Source organism: Pseudorca crassidens, chromosome 2 (assembly GCF_039906515.1).
Source record: "Pseudorca crassidens isolate mPseCra1 chromosome 2, mPseCra1.hap1, whole genome shotgun sequence".
NCBI classification, from domain to species: domain Eukaryota; kingdom Metazoa; phylum Chordata; class Mammalia; order Artiodactyla; family Delphinidae; genus Pseudorca; species Pseudorca crassidens.
Genome location: NC_090297.1, coordinates 74356776 through 74382000, shown reverse-complemented (window position 1 = coordinate 74382000; position 25225 = coordinate 74356776). Strand labels below are relative to the sequence as shown.

Sequence of the window (25225 nt, the reverse complement as noted above, 5' to 3'; positions counted from 1 at the left end):
ATACAATTTTTAAAAATAAACATTCTTCAACATAGTTACTGAATTACTTATAAAAACATTTGTAATAAATATACAATAAAAAATGTAAAACTCTTGCACTTTTTAAAAGAAACTTTCCCAATTAAACGTTGTCATCTTCGTAATTGTGAGATAAAATTGAATGTAAACAATACATATTAAAAATTTACAAATATGTGAATATGAAGAAACAGAATAACTATGGATAATGTTATACAACATTACCAACCATGAAACCTAGTTAATTCTTCTTTTTACAACATATTCGTATCCACAAAAAGATTTTTCTAAAACCAGCAACAATCTAACATTCTGTTCTTTAGTTATATTAGGTTTAATTGTTACAACAAAGATTATTTAAGGAACAGAAGAGGACAATGACTTTATAAGCATCTAAAAAAAGAATATATTGTTTGAAAACATATTAGGTAATGATTAAAATAAGACATACCAGTCTGCTGAACAAGTGACAAGTTGACAGGATATTCCACTTCGATTTTCAAAGACAGATCCCAATCTGTTAATCTATTTTTAAAAATGCTGGAAGTAAGTTCTGTGTACCTAGGACAGTAATGACTTTTTTCTCAAAGATTTTTACGCTAAATTTTTTTTTCTCCTTTGCTTTAATTTTTATTAAAAGAACAACACAAACAGAATTTGGAAACTGGAAATTTTCAAAATCAAATATAATTCTGCTATACATATTTTCCAGCCTTTTTCTCACAGAAACATTTTTACATTTTAAAATTAGTTTTAGTTAGTATGCATATAAATTTCCATCTTAAGATCTTTCAGTTAATGTAATTTGAACATTTACCTATGTAGTCACAAATCATTCTGTTTTTTAATATATAGATGATGTATCATAATTTCATTACCATTATTATTAGAAATGTAGGCACTCTGTTTTCACTATTAATTGTGGAGCTGAACATGGGAGCTTTTATGAGATTGTTAAGCAGGTAAGATCAATAGAAAAGAGACTTGGTGTTAAATTAGATACCTACAGCATGCAGTGAATGCTGGGGTGCCTGCATTCTTTTAGTAATTAGTGGCACAACTCTGCTAGCACACAGAGGAGTCCAAGGAGGGTTAGTGGCTCCTTAGAGTCCTAGAAGGTCCAAGATTCCAGCCAGCTAGCTCTCAAAGGAGGTGGAAGGTTTTGTGGCAACCTATGAAGGTGCTACTCTCAAATCAATAGGGAAACATGACTTTCCCCGATACCCTACCTACTTGGTAGGATTGATGAGCAAAAGATCAAACAAAGGTGGGGGTTCCAGCAGCAGATAAACAGTAAAAGTAGGGGTGGAAGGAAGAATACAGGCGCAGCAGTGGTAAGGCCTGTTGGCAAGGCCTGTTGGCATCACGGGAGCTAGGATCCTAGAAACCTGGCTGACGCTGCTGTGGCATGAGCCCAGTCAGGATCTCTTAACAGCTGCCAGCTTCCACTGTGATTGATAAACAATCCAGAACCCATCTTTCCTCTCCCTCTAGTAAGGCTTCCCTGTTGTAGGAAGTTCAAGACTCCACAGTTGCGCTTGCTCTGGAGTTTTATGTTTTAATGATTTAAAAAAAAAAAAAACACCCCACATTCATATTATAGAGTTTGGAAAATAGAAGGTTTTAAAATCAAATATAATTCTACCTTACATTCTTTTCCAATCTTTTTCATGGATACACTTTGACATGATTTGTCAAGGTATGCATTGTATGTCTTAGGACACAAATTGGATTATTTCTTTGCATAAATTTCCCAAATTTGAATTACTGGTCAAAAACTTTGAAAATTTGGATGATTTAAGAACCACATTGACTAAATTGTATTCTAAAACTTTTATGTTGGAACCAGTAATGTTGGAGTTTATTGATTTCACCATTTCATCCTTTCTAACATGGGAAATTACTAGAAAATTTCATTTAAAAATTAAATAGGTCCAATGGAAAAGAAAAAAATCAAATAGGTCCAAAATAGTACATTATAGTTCCTTTATTATTAATTTCTTTGATATTAGAAAGTCTGAATAATTTTCCTGTTTATCTACTAATTGTTTTTCAGTATATGTCTTTAGCTTATTTACTGGAAAATTTGTATTTACCATATTTGAGGCAAATATTTTTCTTCATTTTGCTACTTGCTCTTTATTTTGTAATTTAAAACTTTACATGTATATGATTTGAATTTCTTTCAATATTAATTAGCTTAGAAAACTACAGAATCCAGAAATACGATATTCTATTTTGATTTGTTGTATTTATTTTGGTCCATTATAACTTTGAAAAGTAATTGTGCTTTTGCATAATCCATTTAAATATCTTGAAGGGCTAATCACCCTTCATAACTCTAAGTTTTCAGAATATTCTTTGATATTCTGACCTTTTAATTTCCATAGACTCTTAGTTCCTTGAGGGAAACATTTGGGAAGCTTACTAGTTTTCAAATTCACAAACAGCAGCCGTTGTGGGTCAAGTAAAGAACCACAAAGCCATACTGCAGCACAGATGCTAGGCAGTCAGCTGGGCTCACTCACTGCACAAATAGTCTTCACCTACCAGTCTCATGACACACTCAATTCAAGACTGCCTTGCAAAATGACACATTACTACATGTCACAGATCTTCAAGGTTATATGCTCTAAATAGTTGAAATCATAAACTTTAAATCTGCAAAGGCTAAGGGTGTAAAATGTTTGCACTCTATTTTTACAACCTTCACTTTCTCCACTTGTATTGGATTATATCAGTGCTAATACCACCTACATTTTTTATTTTTATAAACCACTGAAGATGACACATTGGCATTATTCTCATCCCTAAGTCTGATCTTGGTCTGTCAACAGTGACACAACTGTGTGATGTGTTGTTTCTGGTTATTTCACAATTAAAATGCAAATGAATTGTTGACTTCAAACATCCTCTTTGAATAAAATCTTCTAAAAACTTACAAGCCAGCAGGAGAAAAGTATGAAGCCATCAAGACTCACCTCAAATGTGTCAGGCAGCCAATGTATATCTGTAATAACTTTCCTATGTCCATTTTCTATTGAGGAGACTGCACAGTGTCTGATATACATTGCTTCTGTATTAGTCTCTGGTTCAAGGAGAAACATAGGCTGTAAAATGTTACAAGAAAGTTATGTGCTAATTTCAGAGAGCTGATGAAGCAACTCATACTTTACTTATCATTCCAATTAAAATCGATAATTTGGAGAAAAACCAGTTCAAGGAAAAACACAAATTAGTGTTTCTATGTATTATATAGTTAGATAATAAGATTATCTTCTTTCTACTTCAGTTTAGTCTAAGATTTTATCTCTAAATTTTAACAAGAATGACTGACCCATTCCCTAAAGAACCAATGAGATCCCATTTTTGAAGGAGTATTTCTGTGAGTGCACAGAAAACCACATCCCATGGTTTCTTGGTCAGAGACCTGTGGGAGCTGAGGAATCTCTAGACCTCTTGGCAGGATCCACAGCTTCACAAATCATAGTGTCTTATTACCCGGAAGGCTTTTAACCCCTTCATTTTATACACGAGAAAATTGATGCTTGCTGAGGGGATGGGGGACATATCCAAACTCACAGGACTGTGATCTAAAGCCTGGATGCATGGGTCTTCTATCCAGTGCTCTTTCAACTACATCACTTTAGGCAATCCCTTGGCCCCTCCATTTTATTTAACAACAATAAAAACAAAAAAGAACCCCTGGCATAGACAGTACAACCTGTTTAGTGGTGTTTTAAATCAAGGGCCTACATAAAAGTGATTCAAAACACATCCACAGCAGATGTGAAGACTTAGGAAATAACACTTTTTTTTTTTTTTTTTTTCTAGTGAGTCTCTGTTTAGCTTGGCAACCCTGTTGTGTACGTTTTGATAAACTCCTGAACGGAAAAAATTTGCAAGTGAAAAGTTACAAAAAGCTAACCTTGAGTGTGACGTTTTTACTTCTACTACCACCTGCCTTGATGTTTTCTATTCGATCTGCATGTGCGGTAATATCCCACATGACAATCTAAAACAGAAATAAATGTTATTACAACATACTTTCAGGAACTAGCAAATTGCATCTTGAACATTTAAAAAAACCTATTGGTATTGCATGCACTCTGATAAATAAACCACCTTGGGAGGATAATCAAATTTAGCCTACATCTTAAGTAAGTCAGCAACTCTTATTTTTTATCTTTATTTATTTATTTTAACATCTTTATTGGAGTATAATTGCTTTACAATGGTGTGTTAGTTTCTGCTTTATAACAAAGTGAATCAGTTATACATATACATATGTTCCCATATCTCTTCCCTCTTGCCTCTCCCTCCCTCCCACCCTCTCTATCCCACCCCTCTAGGTGGTCACAAAGCACGGAGCTGATCTCCCTGTGAGTCAGCAACTTTTAAAGCTTATATAAAAAATGTTTTCTTCTCTTTATTTATTTATGTTTTTGGCTTTATATATTTTTTATTTATTTTGAGGTACACATACATTTATTAATTTTGTTACTCTTAATTTGTTCCTATTTCTCCATCCTGTTATTCAGGATTTTCCCCTTCTTTTTAATAATGTTTTCTTCTCTTTAAAAGAATTTTCAGCACTTTGATTTTTTGTGCTTGTGGTAATAAATGCTAGTGGTTTTTTTTTTTGTTTTTTTGTTTTGCTTTGTTTTTTTTAAATCCAAGGTAGGCATAATGCAATTCTCTCTGCTTTGGGAAGAGTTCTTCCTCTGTTTTAGGGAATGTGGGGACAGTTGCTTTAGACACAGGAGAAAGCAGTCTGCTCTCCAGAATTAAGTACAAACACCCAAAATTGTTCAAAAGGCTAGGAAATGATGATTTCTATTTAATTGAATATTATGGCCAACTCTGAATTTGCATATACACAGATGGTCATTTTTTGAAAAATCAGAACAAAGCAGAATATGCAACACTAAATTAGAATAATTGTCAATGACTAAAAGTCATTTCAGTACACTAAAATGTAAACAAAATGTCAGGATCACAGAATTGTGAGTAATTTTATTTTCAGCATTTGCTTTTCTAAAATATTCTAAAACAAAGTTGTGTCACCTTCTCAATGAGTAAAAACAGCAGTATTTGCAGGGCTTGGAGGATGTACTCTTGCTCCTCACTAGATCACCAGTTATTGTTGAATAAAACCGAGGAAAAAAATTAGTTTTCTTAAATGTTTTTGGTTCTGGATAAGTTGGCACGGATGATGCAGACATTTACATTTCAACTACCTAAAAGTTTTCCTAGCCACACGATAAAAAATCATTATACCCTGGTAATGGTCAAACTCCTGTGTCACAATGAATTTAAACTTTGATCATAAAATAGCTGTAAGATTTTTGTTTTGCTCTGTTGGAGAAACAGGCAATTGGAAGATAGAATCTAAATTTTATATAAATTAGATAATTTAAAAGAGAAAAAAGAAAAAAAGCAAATAGGATATCAAATTATACACACATAAATTCAGTGATATAAGTATGTTTTCCAGAGAATTCTGTTTAAATTCTGGATCATTCCCTAACTCCTACCTCTAGGGAAATTTCAGAAGAGGGCTCTTGACCAAGAGGTATTATGCTTATGGTTTTTGTTCTTCCCTGGAATCTTGTACAACGCGTGGTTCTATCCCAGCAACACAAATAGATCTGACCCGGTTTTCTTCCAGTTATCATAACTGGGTTACCCTGTGGACATCTTGAGCCCAGATACCATGTCTAACACATCTTCATACCCCAGTTCCTAGCATGGTGACTGGCATACAATTGACATGCCTTCCCTCTGCTGAGTTGAACCCTTAAGTTAAAAAAACTACCAGGCAAAATGTGTTACAGAATGCTGTCTAAATTAATAAAGAACTGAAAAAAAAAGCCATATGTACCTGCCCGTTTATGCACCCTCCAGCAATGATATTAGGGTCACTTGGACAGAACTGGAAGCAGAAGATGTCATCTGGGCTTTCCAGCATTAACTAAGGCAAACCCCCCAAATTCAAGAGAGAATGAGAAAATCTATTAAGATCATGGCTAGAAATAATATTAATAAAGTCAAAAGTCTAATTTTATAGCTATTTATAAGAAACATGCACATGAATTCCATTCCCAGAATTCTACCTCTGGATTGGAAGCTGCTTTTGCTGAATTTTATTCTGGACATTGATCATGCATATGAGAGCAGGTAGTTTCTCAAGGGGACCCAATCTCCCCTCCCCTCCCCTTTGTGGGTCATTGCTGGGGCATGTTATAATTTTTTATAAATAAAAAGACTATGAAATCAGTGTTTCTGAAAAGTGTGGAGAGCAAGCTCTGGGGGCCAGCATATTTGTATGATTTTTTCCCTGCTGCATATACCTAGTCTGGCACAGAGGTGAGCGCTCAAAAATAAAATGCGTTGAAAAAGAGAAGACGGCGGCTCTGCCAGCGGTAATATTACAAATTTTAAAATAATACGGAACCCATAAGGTAAACAAAATCAAGTGCCTGGAGGGTAGGGAGGAAGTCTTGCAAGGAATACACCGGTGTGAGGAAATAGATATACTAACCATAGTTAGCACCTGAGCTACTGTGTTACCACCAAGCTAAACACTTGCATGGTTGCCATTCTTTAAACATAACAGCCAAAAATACAGGCCCCAGAGGCCATTGGTTTGCCACCACTGAGCTAAAGATTTCAAATTGGAATTGAGGTGAATTATCTTGGTTTATTTGGTACTTTGTGGATTCTAGAGAAACCTCTACTTTTGAAAATGAAATCTTTTAATACTTTCCTATAGTTTTGATTAGAACAAAGACAAAATTAATCATTTGTATCATATCTTTAAGAAATTATTTACATGTCTTTTTAAAGCTATTCTTCAAAATAGAGGAAAGGTTAAAAATTTTTTTAAATAAAAATAAATAAATAGAATATAATTAACTTTATAAGTATATTTAACAAAACTATAAATTTTATATGGAATTTCTATCTTAATAAACTGATTACTGACTTCCTTAAGAAACTAAAATAAATAAATCACGTTTCTATATTAAAAAAATAGAGGACAGGAGAGTCTTTCTTTCCTCTTCCTATTTGCCTGGAGGTTCAGCCACACTTCCATGGCATGGAGTGAAGAGCAGTTCTACACTGCTGGAAAATGATAGAAAACACCAGTGAGAGAATGGCACCATACCTGTGGTAAGTAGGCTGACAAGGAAGAATGACAGATCTGTCATTTTGATCTCTGTATCTATAAAAAAGCATCTAGACTCTATAACAGTAAAACTGCCTTAATTCAGATGAATTAGGGAAGAAGGAATAAGGGGACACTAGGGTTTATTAGGGAAAGACTTAATTATATAATGCTTTATAAAAACAAAATATTATTATATTTAAGTACATTGAAAAAACTTAATCTAACACTATAAAGCACTCTCCCCCTAAGCAGAACTCATCTTGAGCAGATATCGGAAATTGAACACTGTGGGGGCAAACCCAGCCTTTAGCCTTATTTTATTTGGACTGCTGTGTGTTTTGGTTTGGTTTTAGTTGAGCTGTTTGAAAATTGGGAGATCACACACAAAATTGCTGGATTCTCTTGACAAGTGGGACCACCTGGCAAGGAGAGTAGAAGAGTAGCTGTCCCCATGGATGGGCTGGGTACCCTCTAGGGCCACAGTCCCCACCATTCCCCACTGTCTCCCACACAGTCATCTTTACTCATTACCATCTCCTACTGGTGATCCTTGGAATCAAGGAAATCCACATGAAACTAAAATCTCTTTGCATTTGAACAATTAGTACCTAAATAAAGTCCATAAAAGAGTTTGCTCTTTAAAATCATTTGAACATTCCTCTTACAATGTTTTTTTTTAAATAACATGTTGATTTGTTCAATATATCTTTTCAATAAACTAAGTGTAAACTTAAATTTTGCTCAAATTGAATGATGACAAATTCTGAATTGAAGAAAGCCTAGCTTTATAGGGGTTTATAACATTAAGTGATTATAAAGTATTTTGCAATTAAAACTGCTAAAGATATGTGAAAGTAGTAGTTAAAATTTTTAGAACATGTGGATGACTCTCCTTCATTACCTGAGGCTGTATGGGATCGGAGAAACTCCAGAAAAGAATCAGTGATGGTTGCAGCAACAGTTTACCAGAAAAGTGGACCCTCTCTTCAAAGGAGAGTCGTACAGCCACTGACACAGCTATTAGCCCTGATAGAAACACAACTAGAAATTAAAATCTGCAGCAACTGTGCATGGAGAAGTGTTTTTAGGTTTTGTTTTCCTACACAGTCACTGTTCATTTCCATTTTGATGAAACGCGTGTAAAAATATTCTACAGGAGACCAAGAGTGTTTTTAGAGCTCTACTGTCTAATACATTGGTTGCCAGTAGCCATGTGTTGCTTATTTAGCACTTGAACTGTGGCTGGACCAAATTGAGATGTTCACAAAATAAACAGTGTACTTTGAAGACTTAGTAAGAAAAAAAGATGTGTTGTGTTTCTTTTTTTGTTTTTGTTTTTTTTGTGTGTGTGAGGAGAGGGCCAATGTTGGGCAGGAAAGGATGAAGAAAGAGGGCACAGATGGCTCTGTCCATGGATCCACCCTCACACATTCCTATCCCCTTGGTTGCTGAGCTCTTTAAAGGAGGTGTATCTCCTATCCCGCCCAGTAAGTTGAGAGTCAGGGGGAATGAAGTTCCAGATTTGGCATTGCACCAGCTGGGTGACCTGAGTCAGTCACTTTACTGAGAGCTCTGGTCCTCTCCTTATAAAGTAGAGACCACAATGTGGTCCCACAAGGTAGCTGGGAGGACACATGATGGAGAGAATGTGCAGAAAGTGCTTCGCAAGTGCCTGCACTCAGGAATGGAAGTTGTCTCATGGAAAGTGAGCTAGTTTGTAATTCTACATATAAAAGCAACAGATTATTTCAATGTCATCCCAGAATGGAATCCCAGTCATGATTCTGCCTCACCATAGATGATCGGATGCCAGGAGACACAGGTGATCATCTTCTCTGTTAGGTTATGCATGTAAGTAAAGGACTGGTACTCTTTCAGGTGGGTATCAGTCTTGTCCCCAAAGGTGCCTTCTTCTTCTGCCAGGCTTTTCCAGTCATTAATAAATGTATTCATGATTTCATTTTGCTGCAGGGCTATTTCAACACTATTTTGTAAAAGAAAAAAAAAGGAATCAAGATGTTGGATTTTAGTATTCAGTGATACGTCTTTCAGCAGCTCCTCCTGCTTCATTTATACTGAAAGAAAAAGTATTCTCAATTGTATTTGGTAACTAAAGATTAATCCTGTGTGAAATAAATGACTTAAGAGAAAAAAATTCAAGATAGTGTGCTACTCAGAACTTCTTCTAGTGCCAGGAAGGTGTTAGCTGACAGCCTCTAGCATCATCACAACTTGCCTCACTTTCCCAGCCAAGGTCATGCTCTCTCCCAGTCAATGACTGAGCATGGTGGGGGGACCTGCAAGATGGCAGAGGAGTAAGTCGTGGAGATCACCTTCCTTGCCACAAATACATCAAAAACACATCTAAATGTGGAACAACTCCTACAGAACACCTACTGAATGCCAGCAGAAGACCTCAGATTTCCCAAGAGACTAGAAGCTCCCCATGACGTACATGGCCGTGTGGCCAACAGCATCTTGGTGCTCTGGCTGGGTGTCAGGCCTGAGCCTCTGAGGTGGGAGAGCTGAGTTCAGGACATTGATGCACCACAGACCTCCCAGTCCCACATAATATCAATCGGCAAGAGCTGTCCCAGAGATCTCCATCTCAACGCTAAGACCCAGCTCCAATCAACGACCAGCAAGCTACAGTGCTGGACACCTCAAGTCAACTAGCAAGACAGGAACACAACCCCACCCATTATCAGAGAGGCTGCCTAAAATCATACTAAGTTCACAGACACCCCAAAACACACCACCAGACGTGGTTCTGCCCACCACAAAGACAAGATCCAGCCTCATCCAGCAGAACACAGGCACCAGTCCCCTCCACCAGGAAGCCTACACAGCCCACTGAAGCAACCTTATCCACTGGGGGCAGACACCAAAAACAATGGGAACTACGAACAAGCAGCCTGTTAAAAGGAGACCCCAAACACAGTAAGTTAAGCAAAATGAGAAGACAGAGAAATATGCAGCAGAGGAAGGGGCAAGGTAAAAACTCACCAGACCAAACAAATGAAGAGGAAATGGGCAGTCTACCTGAAAAAGAATTCAGAGTAATGATAGTAAAGATGATCCAAAACCTTGGAAATTGGGGGCTTCCCTGGTGGCGCAGTGGTTGAGAGTCTGCCTGCCGATGCAGGGGACACGGGTTCCTGCCCCGGTCCGGGAGGATCCCACATGCCGCAGAGTGGCTGGGCCCATGAGCCATGGCCACTGAGCCTGCACGTCCAGAGCCTGTGCTCTGCAACGGTAGAGGCCACAACAGTGAGAGGCCTGCGTACCGCAAAAACACACACACACAAAAAAAAAAACCTTGGAAATCGAATGGAGAAAATACAAGAAACGTTTAACAAAGACCTAGAAGAACTAAAGAGCAAACAAACAATGATGAACAACACAATGAATGAAATTAAAAATTCTCTAGAAGGAATCAATAGCAGAATAATTGACACAGAAGAATGGATACATGACCTGGAAGATAAAACAGTGGAAATAACTACTGCACAGCAGAATAAAGAAGAAAGAATGAAAAGAATTGAGGACACTCTCAGAGACCGCTGGAACAACATTAAATGCACCAACATTCGAATTATAGAAGTCTCAGAAGAAGAAGAGAAAAAGAAAGGGACTGAGAAAATATTTGAAGAGATTATAGTTGAAAACTTCCCTAATATGGGAAAGGAAATAGTCAATCAAGTCCAGGAAGCACAGAGAGTCCCATACAGGATAAATCCAAGGAGAAACATGCCAAGACACATATTAATCAAACTATCAAAAATTAAATACAAAGAAAAAATATTAAAAGCAGCAAGGGAAAAGTAACAAATAACATAGAAGGGAATCCCCATAAGAAGGGTGTGGCAGGACATATATAAAGTGATGAAAGGGAAAAATCTACAACCAAGATTACTCTACCCAGCAAGAATCTCATTCAGATTCAACTGAGAAATTACAGACAAGCAAAAGTTAAGAGAATTCAGCACCACCAAACCAGCTTTACAATAAATGCTAAAGGAATTTAGGCAGGAAACACAAGAGAAGGAAAAGATATACAATAACAAACCCAAAACAATTAAGAAAATGGTAATAGGAACAGACATATGGATAATTACCTTAAATGTAAATGGATTAAATGCTCCAACCAAAAGATACAGACTGGCTGAATGGATACAAAAACAAGACCCGTATATATGCTGTCTGCAAGAGACCCACTTCAGTCCTAGGGACACATGCAGACTGAAAGTGAGGGGATGGAAAAAGATATTCCATGCACATGTAAATCAAAAGAAAGCTGGAGTAGCATTCTCATATCAGACAAAATAGACTTTAGAATAAAGACTTTTACAAGAGACAAAGAAGGACACTACATAATGATCAAGGAATCAGTCTAAGAAGAAGGTATAACAGTGGTAAATATTTATGCACCCAACATAGGAGCACCTCAATACATAAGGCAAATGCTAACAGCCATAAAAGGGGAAACTGACAGTAACACAATCATAGTAGGGGACTTTAACACTCTACTTTCACCAATGGACAGATCATCCAAAATGAAAGTAAATAAGGAAATACAAGCTTTAAATGACACATTAAAGAAGATGGACTTAACTGATATTTATAGGACATTCCATCCAAAAACAACAGAATACACTTTCTTCTCAAGTGCTCATGGAACATTCTCCAGGATAGATCATATCTTGGGCCACAAATCAAGCCTTGGCAAATTTAAGAAAATTTTAGTTGTATCAAGTATCTTTTCCAACCACAACACTATGAGACTAGATATCAATTACAAGAAAAAATCTGTAAAAAATACAAACACATGGAGGCTAAACAATACACTACTAAATAACCAAGAGATCACTGAAGAAATCAAACAGGAAATCAAAACATACCTAGAAACAAATGACAATGAAAACATGACGACCCAAAACCCATGGGATGCCGCAAAAGCAGTTCTAAGAGGGAAGTTTATAGCAATACAATCCTACCTCAAGAAACAAGAAACATCTCAAATGTACAATGTAACCTTACACCTAAAGCAATTAGAGAAAGAAGAACAAAAAAACCTCAAAGCTAGCAGAAGGTAAGAAATCATAAAGATCAGATCAGAAATAAATGAAAAAGAAATGAAGGAAATGATAGCAAAGATCAATAAAATTAAAAGCTGGTTCTTTGAGAAGATAAACAAAATTGATAAAACATTAGCCAGATTCATCAAGAAAAAAGGGAGAAGACTCAATTCAATAGAATTAGAAATGAAAAAGAAGAAGTAACAACTGACACTGAAGAAAAAACAAAGGATCATGAGAGACTACTACAAGCAACTATATGCCAAAAAAATGGACAACCTGGAAGAAATGGACAAATTCTTAGAAAAGTACAACCTTCTGAGACTGAACCAGGAAGAAATAGAAAATATAAACAGACCAATCACAAACAATGAAATTGAAACTGTGATTAAAAATCTTCCAACAAACAAAAGCCCAGGACCAGATGGCTTCACAGGTGAATTCTATCAAACATTTAGAGAAGAGCTAACACCTATCCTTCTCAAACTCTTCCAAAATAAAGCAGAGGGAGGAACACTCCCAAACTCATTCCTTGAGGCTACCATCACCCTGATACCAAAACCAGACAAAGATGTCACAAAAAAAGAAAACTACAGGCCAATATCTCTGATGAACATAGATGCAAAAATCCTCAATAAAGTACTAGCAAACAGAATCCAACAGCACATTAAAAGGATCATACACCATGATCAAGTGGGGTTTATCCCAGGAACTCAAGGATTCTTCAATATATGCAAATCAATGTGATAAATCATATTAACAAATGGAAGGAGAAAAACCATATGATCATCTCAATAGATGGAGAAAAAGCTTTCGACAGAATTCAACACCCGTTTATGATAAAAACCCTACAGAAAGTAGGCATTAAGGGAACTTACCTCACCATAATAAAGGCCATATATGACAAACCCACAGCCAACATCATTCTCAATGGTGAAAAACTGAAACCATTTCCACTAAGGTCAGGAACAAGACAAGGTTTCCCACTCTCACCACTCTTATTCAACATAGTTTTGGAAGTTTTAGCCACAGCAATCAGAGAAGAAAAAGAAATTAAAGGAATCCAAATCAGAAAAGAAGTAGGAAAATGGTCACTGTTTGCAGATGACATGATACTATACAAAGAGAATCTTAAAGATGCTACCAGAAAACTACTAGACCTGATCAATGAATTTGGTAAAGTAGCAGGATACAAAATTAATGCACAGAAATCTCTTGCATTCCCATACACTAATGATGAAAAATCTTAAAAAGAAATTAAGGAAACACTCCCATTTACCATTGCAACAAAAAGAATAAACACCTAGGAATAAACCTACCTAAGGAGACAAAAGACCTGTATGCAGAAAACTATAAGACACTGATGAAAGAAATTAAAGGTGATACAAACAGATGGAGAGATATACCACGTTCTTGGATTGGAAGAATCAACATTGTGAAAATGACTATACTACCCAAAGCAATCTACAGATTCAGTGCAATCCATATCAAACTACCAATGGCATTTTTCACAGAACTAGAGCAAAATATTTCACAATTTGTGTCGAAACACAAAAGACCCTGAATAGCCAAAGCAATCTTGAGAACGAAAAACGGAGCTGGAGGAATCAGGCTCCCTGACTTCAGACTATACTACAAAGCTACAGTAATCAAGACAGTATGGTCCTGGCACAAGAAAAGAAATATAGACCAATGGAACAGGATAGAAATCCCAGAGAAAAACCCATGCATCTAGGGTCAACTAATCTATGACAAAGGAGGCAAGGATATACAATGTACAAAAGATAGCCTCTTCAATAAGTGGTGCTGGGAAAACTGGACAGCTACATGTAAAAGAATGAAATTAGAACACTTCCTAACACCATACACAAAAATAAACTCAAAATGGATTAGACACCTAAATGTAAGGCCAGACACTATAAAACTCTTAGAGGAAAACATAGGCAGAGCACTCTATGACATAAATCACAGCAAGATCCTTTTAGACCCACCTCCTAGAGAAATGGAAATAAAAACAAAAATAAACAAATGGGACCTAATGAAGCTTAAAAGCTTTTGCAGAGCAAAGGAAACCATAAACAAGATGAAAAGACAACCCTCAGAATGGGAGAAAGTATTTGCAAACAAAGCAAATGAAAAAGGATTAATCTCCAAAATATACAAGCAGCTCATGCAGCTCAATATCGAAAAAACAAACAACCCAATCCAAAAATGGGCAGAAGACCTAAATCAACATTTCTCCAAAGAAGATATACAGATTGCCAACAAACACATGAAAGGATGCTCAACATCACTAACCATTGGAGAAATGCAAATCAAAACTACAATGAGGTGTCACCTCACACCAGTCAGAATGGTCATCATCAAAAAATCTACAAATAATAAATGCTGGAGAGGGTGTGGAGAAAAGGGAACCCTCTTGCACTGTTGGTGTGAATGTAAATTGATACAGCCCCTATGGAGAACAGTATGGAGGTTCCTTCAAAACCTAAAAATAGAACTACCATATGACCCAGCAATCCTACTACTGGGCATATACCCTGAGAAAGACATAATTCAAAAAGATTCATGTACCACAATGTTCATTGCAGCACTATTTACAATAGCCAGGACTTGGAAACAACCCAAGTGTCCATCAACAGATGAATGGATAAACAAGATGTGGCACATATATACAATGGAGTATTACTCAGCCATAAAAAGAAACAAAATTGAGTTATTTGTAGTGAGGTGTACGGACCTAGAGTTGGTCATACAGAGTGAAGTAGGTCAGAAAGAGAAAAACAAATACTGTATGCTAACACATATATATGGAATCTAAAAAAAAAATAAAAAAGGTTCTGAAGACCCTAATGGCAGGACAGGAATAAAGACTCAGATGTAGAGAATGGACTTCAGGACATGGGGAGGGGGAAGGGTAAGCTGGGACGAAGTGAGAGAGTGGTATTGACATATATACACTACCGAATGTAAAATAGATAGCTAGTGGGAAGCAGCTGCATAGCTCAGGGAGATCAGCTCGGTGCTTTGCGTGCTTTGTGTCCACCTAGAGGGGTGGGATAGGGAGGGTGGGAGTGAGACGCAAGAGGGAGGGGATATGGTGATACATGTATACGTATAGCTGATTCACTTTGTTATAGAGCAGAAATTACCATAACATTGTAAAGCAATTATACTCCAATAAAGATGTTAAAAAAAAGACTGAGCATGGCCGCTGTGGGCACAAGGGCCTGCCAGTTCTGTCCCTGGCAGGACACCTCCAACAGGTCGTCTTCCTCTGCAGCTCCCTGTTGTGTTGGCTGAGAGTTTGTCTGAAGCTCTCCCTGTTCAATCTTGCTTCCCTTCCCTTTATTTTTCACAGTGAACTTCTCAGTAAACTTCCACTTTGAACTTGATCTCATTTGCTTTTTGAAAACTCCAAACTGATAGAAAAGGCAATTTTCTTAGCCATATTCAGTACCAAATGATCATGTATACTAATTATTGTATTTAAATATATATGATTATTATATTAATATATATAATAATTATACTATATACAATTTAAAACAACAAATAAGAGATTCTTAAGGGGAGATTTGGAACTTAGAAGTGTGTGTGTGTGTGTGTGTGTGTGTGTGTGTGTGTGCGGTGGTGGGTGGTGGTGGTGGTTTTAGCTGTCACAGTGTCTGGGAGGTGCTAATGTTTTTAATTCTATTACTAAACCTCCCACAATGCATAAGACAGTCCCTAAAATGAAGAATTATCCTGCTAAAAATACTAACGTTGCTCTTTTAAAAAACAATCTTGGTGCTCTTCTTAGTCTAGGGAACTTGGCTTGACAAGTTCCTGTTTTATAAGTTACTATAATGTTTATTGTCCCTTTATATGTTTAGGCTTGAAAGCTCAGCCCCCTCCCAAGGCCTCTAGGAGCCTTCCCATAATTAGAATGCCACCCAAGGTTTTACCCTAATGACTGAAAGTCTAAGCAACTTGGTTTTTTAATAAATATAGTAAGTTGAAAGTGGTTTTCAATTGTGAATTTCCTAAAATAAGAAAAAAAACCCTTTATTTAGATAATTAAATATAAGCAGTAAGTATCCTAATAGATATTCCTAACATATTAAATAAGGGTACCATTTAATACCTGTGTCATTAATCATTACACTACCATTCACTGCGTAATTGAATACTCTTTGGTCTGAATTCTTCTTGTACTTCATCTTTCAAACTAGATGCATTTCCTTGGACCGGCAGCATCAGCATGACCTGGAGCTGTTAGAAATGCAAAGCAGCAGGCTCCACCCCAGACCTACTTAGTCAGAACCTGCATTTTAACAAGATGCCCAGGTGGTTCATATGCACATTAAAGTTTGAACAACCCTGTGTTTGAACAACCCTGAAAAACCCTATGAACAACCCGGAGCTTCAAGGTTTAAGCCCAGTTTCAAGTAGAAGCATTTGTTAGCATTTTCAAAATCACTTCTTTCTGTTTCAGCCTGAACTGTCTTCACAAGGGAGAAGTGAAGACAGCACCTTTTCTCTGGTTTCCTGTTTCTTGATTTTGGTGCACTCTCCCACGTGGTTCCTGAGAGAGATGAACTGGAGGCTGGCAAAGCTTGTTGTCTGAGTGAAAGCCCATGGGTATCACTGTGTTTTTAACCCCCAAATGAACGTTTCTTAGTTGCTTTGAGAATCCTCTTGAAGTTTCTCTCTCTCCTCTCAGATCATTTTCTTCTTTTGCAAATAATCCTTGCCTTAGGTTTGTTCTGGACAAAACTCTATGAGAAGGAAAGAACTCATTTCTAAAAGAGCTCTCTTCCAGAACAAAACAAGGCTTATTCTAATCTTAAAAAATTAAGTAAACCTTAAACAGTTCTAGAGTGGGAAGCATGGCTGTGATGTAAATGTGGTGTCTTATTTATTCTTGGCCAATGCTGTTAAAATTCCTGTACCAATTTTCCTCTTTCTTCTTATAGTTCTGGCTCCTCCTTCCCACATCTCAAGGAGGGAATTATGAAGCTGTTCACCATCCCTCTCCTTATAAGCTTGGCAATTGAAAGGGAAGAATAAAAGCCCACGTCTAAAGATAATACAGGGACTTCCCTGGTGGTCCATTGGCTAAGAGTCCATGCTCCCAATGCAGGAGGTCTGGGTTGGATCCCTGGTCAGGGAACTAGATCCCACATGCATGCTGCAACTAAGGATCCCCCATGCCCGCGTGCTGCAACAAAGATCCGGCTTGCCGCAACTAAGACTCGATGAAGCCAAATAAATAAATATTAAAAAAATAAATAAAGATAATACACAATGTAGATAATTGAGAATTGGCTATAGACCATTTATTCCCTTGAAATTGATTGTACATAGACAGACTTCTCATTTTTAATGTTCTTAGGAAAAATTTTAATAATTACTTAATTTTGATATGAGGAAAAGAAACCTCAGGTTTTCTGGTTTCTTTCTAATTGTCTACATAGGAAAAACTATAGCACACATGCTGTAAGTGAGTGGCAAATAGTTAATAAGCTCTCTTTGAGTAATTAGTGAATTTTTGAACCAGATTCTCTCTAGGCATAGGTAACTTTTGAGAGTTGTTGGAATTTCCTTTTCTTTTTTTTTTAACATCTTTATTAGATTATAATTGCTTTACAATGTTGTGTTAGTTTCTGCTGTACAACAAAGTGAATCAGCTATATGTATACCTATATCCCCCTCCCTCTTGGGCCTCTCTCCCACCCTCCTCCATCCCACCCCTCTAGGTCGTCACAAGGAATTTTCAAGATATTTAGTCTTAAAATGTTTTCTTAAAAATAAAAATAGAAGAGCTTAACTTGGGCTGTATATGCACTTGTCTACCAAATCTTTAATTTTGGGAAGAAATGGTAACCAATCGTACAACTGGTAGACATGTCCACCATTGGCTCCACTTACCTGAACTCTGATATCAACTTGATGAGACCTTCAAACTCTTTCTCTGGTTTAGAAGTCCCCAGGGTCTGCTTAGGGCCTGAATATGAGTGTAGGGGGCATTTTAAAGACACTTCTCTTTCAGGGCCAGTAAGAGTGGCAGCAACACAGGAATTAGAGATAAGGTGACATATCCAAAAATTACATATGAACTGACCTCAGATTCTTATTTAAAAGGTATTTTTGTAAATTCCTAGCATCATGGTAATGATATCCTCAACATCCACAACATCCTCACCTTTGTCATCCTGTAAAAATCAATGAAGCTAAGAAGGGGACTGAGGAGTGAAGAAAAAGACTTAAATAAGGGAAACCATGGTAAATAAATGTTAATTTTCCGTTAGGAAAACATCCTCACATGTTCAACTATATACACCTTCCAGGCTGACACTGTTTGGTGTGGCCCTAGCTTAGAAGGTCTAGCATGTTGCTTAGCAATAGAAGGGAAAGAAAGACTGAGAATCTATAGAATGTGTCACATGCTCATGCGTATCTGATAACTGTCTTCATACTTTCTATCTGTACACCAGGTACAGAGTTGTTTTTTCAGACCTCTTATTATAAGGAAACATATACATTTTATGTTTTTTAAATTTAATATACAATTTTTACCTTATAGACACATTGTTAAGAAACTCAGTCAAAGTCTTTGATTGTCCCAGTGCGTCTTTTTCTTCTTCCGAAAATTCTCTTGGATAATATTGCGTAGTAGCATTTTTGGGATATGTCCTAATATATTGAAAGAAATCGAACACTAAAAGTTAGATCAAAGACAAGCAAATATAGGTCATAACAGGGCAAAGATTTTTCTCTGTGACAATATTAGGATATTATTTTATACTTAAATTCTATATATTGAATTCTTTCTTTATCCTAGACAATTGATGTTGGCTGCCATTCTAACTATTTGTGAATTTCTCTTTGACATAATCAACAAGCTCTTTATTGTAAAAAAAAATATTTAGGGCTTCCCTGGTGGGGCAGTGGTTGAGAGTCCGCCTGCCGATGCAGGGGACACAGGTTCGTGCCCCGGTCCGGGAAGATCCCACATGCCGCGGAGCGGCTGGGCCCGTGAGCCATGGCCGCTGAGCCTGCGCGTCCGGAGCCTGTGCTCCGCGACGGGAGAGGCCACAGCGGTGAGAGGCCCGCGTACCGCAAAAAAAATAAATAAATAAAAACTATTCAAGCTGTATCTTCAAAGGAAGAGCAGCATTAAAAAAAAATATATATATTTAGCTATCATTTTAAACTTACAGAAAAGTTGTAAGAAGGGTATAAGAAATTCCCATACATTCTTTACCCAGATTCATTAATTATTAACATTTTGTCACATTTGTGTATCATTCTTTCTTCATTTCATTAAATCAGTGTTTCTCAACCAGTGCGATCCTGTTCCATCTTCTCAATCCAGGAATACTTGGTAATGTCTGGAAACAATGTTGGCTGTCACAACTGGGAAGAGCTCCTGGCATCTAGAGGGTAGAGCCCAGGGATGCTAGAGTGCATAAGGCAGCTCTCCCACAACAGAGAATTATCCAGCCGGTAGTGTTGAGGTTGAGAAACTCTGCTCTAAATATACAAAACCTGGAACAAGTTACATTTTGGCAGTAATGGCAGCACCATCTCTGGGAGAAAACTTATTGCATCCAGTCCACTCTCAGTGTTCACCTCCACCCCTGAACACAACACATTGTATTGTACCTCTGGGCTTTGTGAGTCTCACCCACTAGACTGAGTGAGCTCCTTGATCTTAGGGTGTGGGGCTGTAGAAAGATCATATGGCAAGTCCTTAAGAGAGTGCACTCTGGTGACAGGCTGCCTGGCTTTGAAGCCTGGTTCTATCACTTACTACCTATGTGACCCTGAGCTAATTATTTAACCTCTCTGTGCCTGGCTTTTCATCCCTAAAAGAAATTCTGAAAGTCCCTAGCTCACAGTGTCATTGTAAGGATTGAATGTGTTAATAGATGCAAAGCTTTTAAAACAGTGCCTAGGACATTTTAAGTGCTCAAAAAAAATTAGGTTGTATTTAACCTGTGTTGTTGAACAAATGTCAGGAAAATGTCTCTGAGAGGCAAGTATATTAATGGAGAGTAATCAAACAGAGCGGTAAAGAGAGTTTCGTTTATATTTAATTGAACAATTCATTCTTTTTTTCCCTGCCTAGATCAGTATCCACGGCAGAAGACAGAGTGATGGAAAGAAAGAATGCTGGTACTGGAACCAGAGACTTGGGTTCAGATCTTAGCGTCACCTTTAATTTTCTATCCCACACTAGTACCCTCCAGGTAGGATTAAGTAAGAAATTATATGGTGCCTGGTGGTTTCATCAAAGTAGCAATATGACTGAGTCACTCTTATTTTTTAAAATGTGATTTGTTTTGTTGTTTCTCAGCAGATCTATTCATTATTGCTTTAAATTTAAATTATGTTCTAAACATTGAGCTTTCATTTTTAACCTCTTTTTGCCTTAGTTTCCTTATTTGTAAAATGGAATGGTGCCTACCTCAGAGGGCAGTTGTGAGGATTAATTGAGTTGATATGTGCAAAGTATTGATTCTTAGAAGAATGCCTGGTATGTGGTAAGAACACTGTAAACATTTGCTTTCATTGTCATTACTCTTTGAACCTCATCTTTGATTTTGTTTTTTTACTTCTTCCATCACAATCATATATCCCATCTTTTCCACCTAATTTCTGATCTTAGTAAGTGGTACGAGCATTCTCCCAAGTCACCTGGATTTGAACCATTTGAATTCCCTTTGATTTACTCCCCCCCACCACCCCACTTTGTGGGTCAAGACCTGCCGCTAAATCCTCCATCTACATAGAAACAACTGTTCATCATTATCAGTCAACATTCATTGAGAGTCTAATAAATCTAGAGTCCTGTGGTTAGGGTCCCTGTTGTTAGAAGTTCACTCTCCCTTTCTGAGTCTACCTCGTGAGTCTACCTTGGCTGACTCATTCTTTTCACTTTTCTGCAACCTGGTAGAGAAATAGAAATCTCTAGTTGTCTTGACTAAGAAATTTTTCTCAAAATCTAAGTTTCTTTTGTACTAACGAATCACCTCTCTCTTTCCTGTCTTACCCTCACTTCTTGGTGTTTAATGATCTTTGATGTCCTAATTCTCTGCCAAGACTTGACTACCAATCCTTGTCTTTCTCGTCATCTCTTTTGGTTTGGCCTGTCTGTCTATCTGCCTCCCCGGTTTCTGACCCATGTCTTGTCCTGACCGCTGGTATCTAGGTACATGTGCTCTAACTTTAACATTACATTTTAATGGTTCCTGATCCTTTGGTTCACAGAGATATGAAAATCATGTTTTGTACTGTGGTCCACACTGAGGACCCAAGATTCTCCTGGTCACAGCCTCTCTCACTGTATATTTCATGGCTCTTCTCTAAACATTGAACTCAAGTCAGTGACGCTGCACATTCTTCCTTAACTTGATCATTCTCCTCCTCCTTCCCTTCCTTGGTTCCTTTTCCCCCTCCATTTAATAAATATGTGCCAGGAACTGTCCTAGGAGTTGGGGATATAGAAGTAAACAAAATAGACAAAGTTCCAGTCTCATGGAGCTTCAGTTCTAAGTGGTGGTGAGGCGAAGGTGAGAGAAGAGAGACAATGCTTGGTGAATTCAAGGAACAAGGAAGCCAGTGGGGCTGGAATGGATGAACCAGGGGAATTGTGGGAAATAAGGGTAGAGGGGCAGATGGAATTTAGATCACATGAAGCCTTGTAGGTTCCTTCAGGATGGGAAGCCATAGGAGGGTTTTTGTCAGTGACATGATATGACTTGCATTTTAACAGGATTAGTCTGGCTCTTCTATGAAGAACAGAATGTAGGAGGGAAAGGATGGATGGAGAAAGCCCAGTTAGGGTGCATTCCAGTAATCTAGGCAAGAGACGATCATGGCTTGAACCAAGGTGATAGCAGTGAATATGTTTTGAAGATAGACCCAAGAAAATTCAAGGTTTGGGGTCTGAGTAATTACAAGAAGATCAGTGCCATGTACTGAGATGAGGAAGATTCAGGGAGTTTCAGGTACGAAAATAGAAAATCAAAAGTTTGTTGTTGGGCGTGTTAACTTTGAAACACCTATTAGATACTTAAGGAAGCATATGAATATATGAGTGTAGAGTTCAGGGGAGAGACTGAGCTTGAAGGTATAGATTTGGGAGCCACCAGCAAACAGATAATAGGTAACACCACAGGAATGAATAAATTCACCCAGGGATTAAGCGTAGTTAGAGAAAACATCAAAAGGAGTTAGCTTTGGGGTCCTTTAATATTTAGAAATCGGAAGGAGAAGGATCAAGTAAAAGAGACTGAGAAGCAGCTGCCAGTGAGTTAGGAGGGGTACACTGAGTATTGCCCATAAGCCAAGAAGGAGAAATAGTCAACCATGTTAAATACTGATGAGAAGCGGAGAAAGAGGGTGTCTGAAAATGGGATTAGGCGATCAGACCACTGCAGGTCTTTGGTGACCTTGTTAAGACTAGAGTGGGCTCAAGGCAGAATGGAAGAGAAGGTGCAACTAGAGAATGTGAAAAACTGCTGTGAGGAGTTTTGTTGTTAAAAAGAAAAAGAAAAAAAAAGCAGAGAAAGTAGCTAATAGCCAGAAAGGTTGAAACAGTTTTTTGTTTGTTGGCTTTAATGATGGGAGTTACAGCATTTTGTATTTATACATGTCTCCTCTTCACCGTCTCTTCTTGGTTTGCTGACACCATCTTACTTTACCTGGTTTAGTTACAGTAGATTCCCATTTGGCCAATCTCCTCAACTCCCGGTTTTTTTTTTTTCCCTCTGCACTCCAATACATACTGCCTGGCTCATCTTACTTTAATAGCTTTAATCTTGCCTCTCCCTTGCTTCAGACCTTGCCAAAATTCCCTATTGTCTGCCACAGAGAATCTGCTTGTCTCTGCTGCTCCCTCCACGCTACTCAGGCTGGTCACCTTGTGGTCCCATGCAGACTCTGTTCATCCCACCCCCTAGATGTTCAGGTCATTTAAAAAAATCTGGGATGTTTTCCCTTTATGTCTCCAAATCATATTCAACATTTGTAGCTTATCTTTTATAGATCTAAAATTATTTCAAAATAACATTTTTAATCCTAAAAAATATGCATAGATTACCTAAATATGTCTTCAGATTTATACAACATTCAAAGCCGAGCTCAAGTCCCCAAAACATTCCCTCAGCAATCAATTTTACATCAATTCATTCACTGGATAAATTTTAATTAAATTACAAATTTAATTAATCATTTGTAGTCTCAAAGTGCTCAGGATCTAAGGCAGACAGGTGAGCAGATGAATAAAATATGGGTCATCAGTACTACAGTAAAGATACCTCTAAGCTCTAGTGGGAACCCAGAGGAGAGAGTGATCAGCTCTACCTGGAGTTTCTAGGAAATCATAGAGGAGGGGGTACTGAACTGGAACTTAAAGGGTGAAGAGGGGTGGGTAAGGTAGTGAAGGGCATTTTATGCAGAGGAATAGCAAGGGCAAAGGCAGGAAAACATGGGAGAGCAGGTATTCTGGGAGCTGGAAGTAGCTCATAGGCTAGAGCACAGAGGGCTTGCTTGGGAACAGGGCTGGACAGGCAGACAGTGCCTTGTCATGAAGGAAGGAGGACCTTATATGTCATCCTAACGGCTCTGGATGAGATGGAGAGACATGGAAGAGATTTGGGCAGTAGTGAAGTAAAACAACCTGATTTGGTACGTAAGAATGATCACTTAGGCAGTAGAATAGACAAGTTAGAAGGCAATGGTCATATTTCAGATGAGATGACCAGGTCCCCTTCTCTGAGAGAAGTACTACAGTTATTAACAGCATTGCTCATTTTCCCACTTCATAATCTTTACAGTCTTATATACTTGTATTTCATTTTCCTAGTAAGATTGTTAAAAGGTATTGTTGCCTATAATTAGATCTTGAGCTGAATTACTCTGTGGAGATCTAGCATCACTGTCAATGCATTTCTATTATACAGATCTCTCAAAGTAATCATGGATGTTGCTGGATTTTACCACAATTGCCTTTGAAAATACATATAAATTCATCACATACTTACCATCTTGTCTGAGTACTTGTGTCCTTGATTTTGGGGACTACTTGCATGCCAACATCTCTCTCAAGTTGCTTAAGGGTAAACTTTTTATCTGGGTAGGCTGTACATTCAATATAGGCATCTTTTACACTGGAAGCATTCTGGTCACTGAACTTAACTGGGGCACCAAATTCACTTCGTTTTCGAGAAATCATATATGTAATCTGCAACACATGTAAGCAGTACAGGAAACAGTCGAGTCTCTGGAGAAAAATGATGTGTGGTCGATAACACTGGTGCTCTGCCCACATCCTCTTGGACCCCTTTGTGTACTTTCTGTGCACCTTTCCAGGTCCTTTTGCTCTCTGTTCCCACAGCCACCAGCCACCTACCTCTCTTCTGTGGAGGATGCTCTAGAGCTACCAGGACCACTTTGCCTGAAGGTACAAAGAACAGGAAGTGACTGGAAGTTTATATCCAGGCCAGCAATGGACTGATGGGAGACATATGGAAGCCCATCTCTTTTGCTTCCGTTTGGGACAACTCTGAGGTATAATTTACACTCCAGAGCTCCCTAGAGGTGCAGGCTGAAGCCTTCACTCTGCCAGAGTTTTGTCTGAGAGTGCACCCTTGCAGGGCTTCTGTCTCGGTCCTGCTGCTTTCCTATTCTCTTATGGGGCCCTTTCATAATAAATCACTTGCACACGATTGCTCCTCTCAGGGGATGATCTGGGAATGCCACTTGGTTAGTTTCCTAGGGCTGCTGTAACCACATACCACAGACTAGGTAACTTAAAACAACAGGAATTTATTCTCTCTTGGTTGTGGAGGCTGGAAGTCTGAACTAAGGTGTTGGAGGGTTGGTTCCTTCTGAGGCAGAATCTGTTCCCTGCCTGCTCCCAGCTTCTGATGTGATGGCCAGCAATCCTAGGTGTTGCTTGGCT

At 38.0% G+C, this 25225-nt stretch overlaps 1 protein-coding gene across 1 annotated transcript in view; it reads right to left on the bottom strand.

Moving 5' to 3' along the window:
* Positions 1-25225, bottom strand: part of DNAI3 (dynein axonemal intermediate chain 3) — an 82410-nt gene that overhangs the window by 30309 nt on the left and 26876 nt on the right. Inside the window, exons 7-14 of the mRNA XM_067712919.1 lie at positions 24306-24505; positions 18832-18948; positions 8986-9176; positions 8094-8218; positions 5903-5992; positions 3947-4033; positions 3000-3128; positions 470-543 (exon numbers count right to left, since the gene is read on the bottom strand). Coding sequence (XP_067569020.1) covers positions 470-543; positions 3000-3128; positions 3947-4033; positions 5903-5992; positions 8094-8218; positions 8986-9176; positions 18832-18948; positions 24306-24505 — 1013 coding nt within the window. The remainder of the gene's footprint in view (positions 1-469; positions 544-2999; positions 3129-3946; positions 4034-5902; positions 5993-8093; positions 8219-8985; positions 9177-18831; positions 18949-24305; positions 24506-25225) is intronic.